At 36.4% G+C, this 5,509-nt stretch overlaps 1 protein-coding gene across 1 annotated transcript; it reads left to right on the top strand.

Moving 5' to 3' along the window:
• LOC105178756 (chlorophyll a-b binding protein 5, chloroplastic) lies at positions 3,392-4,615 on the top strand. Its single transcript, XM_011102300.2, has 2 exons — positions 3,392-3,604; positions 3,827-4,615. Exons 1-2 carry the CDS (start codon positions 3,456-3,458, stop codon positions 4,476-4,478), a joined length of 801 nt encoding a protein of 266 aa, XP_011100602.1. The 5' UTR covers positions 3,392-3,455; the 3' UTR covers positions 4,479-4,615.

The following is a 5,509-nucleotide window of genomic DNA, read 5'->3' as shown; positions in this document are numbered from 1 at the left end:
GCTAACCTTTTGTTTTTCAGGTTCCCTTTCTCAAGAGCTTTCACTCAATTAGCTCAAATCTAACATCAAGATCCAAGAGCTTTGGACCCGTGCTAAAATCACACGCATTAATTTGGCCCATCTGTGGAAAACGTGAGATACCATGGAGATTCTCAACAATCCCACTAATAAACAAAAGACAGTGGAGGTACCTACCAACAATCAGCTTCTACAGGTTGTTGTTGGGGCTTCCCTAGCACCAGTAGGAGGATCCACCCTAGCCTCCCCAGCTCGGATGTTGTCTTCCAAAGTGACAAAGTCGTTGGCTGATCCTCCAAGGAGAAGCACCTCCTTTAACACTACATCAGGTGAACTTTCTCCAGCATTGCTGCACGCGATCCAAGAAGTGGTTGCAGCGGCCATGTGGGAGCAGATGGCGATACTAGTTCCTGCCCATTCATCCCCTGCGCTCGAAGCAGGCACTTAGGTCCTTCTTCAGGGGGACTTGTAAGCTCTGTCTCATGCAGGCATCTAAGCTCTGCTTCCAGCAGATGCCTTATTCTTCCTCTGGTGAGGTTCCTAAGTCTTGCACCAAGAAGGGCCCCCTCTCAAATAAGCCCTCCTCCTATGAGGCACATTAACTTTGCTCCATGCAATATCTATTCGTAATATATATATATATATATATATATCTGATATATTTAACATTTCTTTGCAGAAAATAAAATCCTACATAAAGTAGGCACAAAAGTCATATGTTAACCCCTCCTTTGTAGAGTTAGGGACACCCTCCTTCCTTATAGACGTCAGGCTAATAAAGATGGGTCCCTCCTTCCAAGGATACAAGGTTCCTACTCTAAGGAGTTAGGAGGCAGCCTTCCTCTTTAGAGTTGGGGAAGGGGGGGAATTGAATGATGAGTATGACCCAAAAAGGATTGGCCCAAGAAGAAATGCTAAGCCCAAGCAAGGCTTGCCAACCCAGGAGAGTAAAAAAGCCTGCCCAGGTCGACGGGCTTAACCCAAGAAGGGGGCACCCTGCAATATGGTTCAGCCCAAAGAGGAGGCTAACTATGCTCAGCCCAAGAGGGAGCATCTACACCAGAGTCCATCAAATGATGAAACCTACCTCATCAAGCTTGCCCCAAGAAGGAGGCCTAGTCCGAAGGCCTACTGCTCCTTTCAAACCAGCCCGAAGGAAGGAAGGTGCTCTCAAGGGGTTGGACTCTTCAGCCTAAGAGGACTCCCCACCAAGTAGGAGTTTGGACAAAGAAGGAGTCCCCCTTCATCCGAAGACTTGCTGCTTAAGTAACGGATAAGGTGCAACCTTATCCCCCCTGAATCCCGCCTTCCTCGCTGGGCATATGGATCCCCCTCACCGAAACTCCTGGCATAGAGGGATTCCCCCTCTATATATAGGGGAGATAACCCTCGACAGACAGCCCCCTTCCACCCTCGAGAACCTCTCTTGCTAATACTCTGCTATCTCAATTTCGTGCTCTTACATACGGAATTCTCACTTTTATCATAATTACTCGTCATAATTTATTTTTATATTTATCTATTCTTAAATGCGGAACTAACATAAACATTGAAGTGCTGATCTTTTATTTCGCAGGTCCTCTTTCTCAGGAGCTTTCATTCAATTAGCCTAAATCTAACATCATGATCCAAGACTTTTGGATCCATGCTAAAATCGCACACATCAAATTTTATTTAAATAAAAAATATAATTGAGTTTACACCATTCATAATAAAAAAGAAAACTACAATTTTCATGAAATGAAAAAATATACTGATTTGACAGTACTAACAATATAAAATACAATCTCATTAACTAATTTAAATATATTCTCATTCTTCACAAGAAAATCTATACGGAATTGAAAACATCGTTTCATACTGAAAAGGAAAAAATTAAAATAAAACCACAACCAAATGTGGCTAAGTATTAAATACACTATAAAAAAAAAACAGAAGGATATTGGCGATAAAATATCAATTGAGAAATTAAAATTTCACTAATTATATATATTAATTGAAAAAAATATAAGCAACTCCCTTGTGATATCGCAAATGAGCAAATTACCCTCTTATGAAAAAATAAATAGCAATTTACCTCCCTATATTTTTTAAAATATAACAATTTATCCCCTTATGATTTGTAAAATTAAGCAATTTACCTCCCTGTATAAGAAGGTAAATTGCTTCATTTTAAAAAGCACAGGGAGGTAAATTGTTATATTATTTTTATAAGGGGGTAACGTGCTCATTTTTAATATCACAGGGGGTAAAATTGCTATTCACCCTATATTAATTGATAATAATTTTTATTTTATCACTGTAGTGATTTCTGTAGATTTTACAATGATAATATTTAAACAATACAAATATAGTGGCAACACATATAATCGTCACTATATTTAAGTTGTCACTGCAGATGTATCACTAATTATTTATAATGACAACTTAAAGTATATTTTTTTGTCATCAATTATTATAACATTACAACCAGATTCAAATTTTATCATCATTTAATATATCTGTAGTGTGACAATTTTAAAATTTTACTTAATATTTTGTTATCAATATTATTTTTTGGGTAAATTGCAATCTAACTACCTGTGTTATAAAAAATAGGCAAACGACCTCCTTATGAAAAATAAAAGCAATTTATTCCCCTTGTATTTTTGAAAATGTAATAATTTACCTCTCTATATTTTAAACGTTGAAGCAATATACCTCCTCAGACAGGAAGATAAATTGCTATTTATTTTTTATAGAGAGTAATTTACTCTTTTTCAATATTATAGGAAGATGAGTTAATTGTTGTAGTGTCTCTTGAAAAATGTATCTAAACAACTTAACATGTATATATGTGTGTGCGCACGTTCCAACTTTTTTACTCATATTCCTGAAGGCTAGTAAAAAATACAATTATTTGAAAAATATAAAAATATAATAAAATTGAGTACGAAATTACTTGCATCATGATTTTTTAAATTATATTTTGTCAAATATTTCACTTACGTCACACTTCTTTTTATTGCTACATTTTATGTAATAATATCTTGTGATTTTATTAAATTAACTTTCTTAATCATAATTAACTTCATTAATTATGTAATTGAAACATTATGTATAGTATCTTCTCTCAATATAAATTTAATTATACATATCCAAATCATACTACATATATATCTCTTAATATTATAACTCAAATAAATATAAATCCGTAGATATCGAAATTGCGATTGAGATTATTGAGTGCCACTTGGCCAAATAATGGCCCGGGGTTGTCTTGGCAAAAAATCTGGAGGGAAATCTAAATCCCAAACACCAACCAATCAGCTCATGCTGACGTGTACATATTCTAATCCACAATATCATCTCATTTCCATATATAACCCCATCAACCACCCTCCAACTCCAGAAAATTTATTGAGAAAAAAAATAGACAAAGAAAAAAACTGTTGAAAATGGCAACTTCAGCGTTTCAGCAATCTGCATTTGGTGGGCAGACGGCTTTGAAGCCCCAGAATGAGCTGATCAGGAAGGTCGGCAACGTCAGTGCCGGAGGCCGGTTCACCATGAGACGTACTGTCAAGAGCGCTCCTCAGAGCATCTGGTAAGTTTAGAGTAAACCAACCTGTTTCATCAATTATTTTCTACTCATGTTCATTTTTAAAATTATTATAAGTTATTAGTTTTGATCAATTGTTAAATAAATACAAATTTAAATTACATACACGAATTGAGCATATCTTTTTTATTAATAAAATATTATTTTTGAAAGAATACGTGATTTTCTTATAGTCTAACTTGTTAATTGTATCGACTATTGAAATAGGTACGGACCGGATAGGCCCAAGTACTTGGGCCCATTCTCCGAGCAAACCCCATCATACCTTACTGGTGAATTCCCTGGAGATTATGGTTGGGACACTGCAGGGCTGTCGGCTGATCCCGAGACATTCGCTAAGAACCGTGAGCTTGAGGTGATCCACTGCCGTTGGGCCATGCTTGGTGCATTGGGTTGCGTTTTCCCAGAGATCCTGTCCAAGAATGGGGTCAAATTCGGAGAGGCCGTGTGGTTCAAGGCCGGAGCCCAGATCTTCTCGGAAGGCGGGCTCGACTATTTAGGCAACCCTAACCTCATCCACGCACAGAGCATCTTGGCCATCTGGGCCTGCCAAGTCGTGTTGATGGGTTTCGTCGAAGGATACAGAGTCGGAGGAGGCCCACTTGGAGAGGGACTCGACAAGATCTACCCTGGCGGAGCGTTCGACCCGTTGGGCTTGGCCGACGATCCTGAGGCATTTGCCGAGTTGAAGGTTAAGGAAATCAAGAATGGGAGATTGGCAATGTTCTCAATGTTTGGATTCTTTGTGCAGGCCATTGTGACTGGAAAGGGCCCAATTGAGAACCTCTTTGACCATGTTGCTGATCCAGTGGCCAACAATGCTTGGGCCTATGCCACAAACTTTGTGCCTGGAAAATGAGATACTTAGACAAAATGTGCTAATGTTAGGGGAGTGTTGCTGAAACTATTGTATTGTGAATTTGAGGTGTATTCCTGGTATGATGATGTGAGAATGTTTCAACTCTAAATTTGCTGTTCTTGGCACCTTTTACCTTACATTACATAACAACGTACTTTTAATGTAATTTTTTTTAGAAAAAATTATAAATTGGTACATTGATTTGAGTTTGAATTTGCCTACATCCTTCTATTGTAAGTTTGGAATCGGGTTTAAAGTTTCTTAATATACTCTGCAAAATAGAATTCGTAAAAGCAACGTTGGGAAGATCTCTATTATAAACCACTAATATTTAAATAAGAGGAAAAATGTAAGCAACTCTCTTAGACATCGGAAATGAATAAATTAACCCCTTATAAAAAAAATAACCAACGATTTACCTTCCTATATTTTTTAAATACAACAATTTATCTCTCTATAATTTTTAAAATAAAGCAATTTACCTCCTTATACAAGGAGGTAATTAAATTGCTTCATTTTAAAAAGTATAGGGGGACAAATTGTGATATTTATTTTATAAAGGAGTAATATGCTCATTACAGGAGGTAAATTGCTATTCACCCTCTAAATAAGTGAGGTGGCTTAAAGATTAAGCTCGTAAAGCTAGTAAATGTAACAAAATTTATAATAAAGCATGAAGAGCATATATTTATAAATATGGTCAAATTGTAGTGACCAGGAAATCATAGTTGCGTGAATTCAAAATCAGTTAAGATATAAAAACTATATGAAGGGCATTTTAGTTATCTCAAAATATACAAGTGTGGTCCTCTGTTCTCATGTCAAGTGTATTATTGAATCAATAAACTTAATGTGTAGAAGTTTGGTTAAAATATCATAATCCAAAAACATAATGTTTACAATCATGGGAACCCTAACTCCTACTCAAATTTGGGTTAAATACAGTTTATATTTCTAAAGTATGTAATCCTCATCAATATATCCCCTAAACTAAATAAACCTTCACTTATCCCCTCTCTTAGTTATAATTC

Source organism: Sesamum indicum, linkage group LG16 (assembly GCF_000512975.1).
Source record: "Sesamum indicum cultivar Zhongzhi No. 13 linkage group LG16, S_indicum_v1.0, whole genome shotgun sequence".
NCBI lineage: Eukaryota > Viridiplantae > Streptophyta > Magnoliopsida > Lamiales > Pedaliaceae > Sesamum > Sesamum indicum.
Note: the sequence above shows the minus strand (reverse complement) of the source record. Positions and strands in the feature narration are given on the sequence as shown.

Bases quoted from the DNA above. Each gene is read 5' to 3' on its own strand.
- LOC105178756 (XM_011102300.2), top strand. From the start codon at position 3,456: ATGGCAACTTCAGCGTTTCAGCAATCTGCATTTGGTGGGCAGACGGCT. The intron at 3,605-3,826 runs GTAAGTTTAGAG...CTATTGAAATAG, and splicing joins AGCGCTCCTCAGAGCATCTG to GTACGGACCGGATAGGCCCA.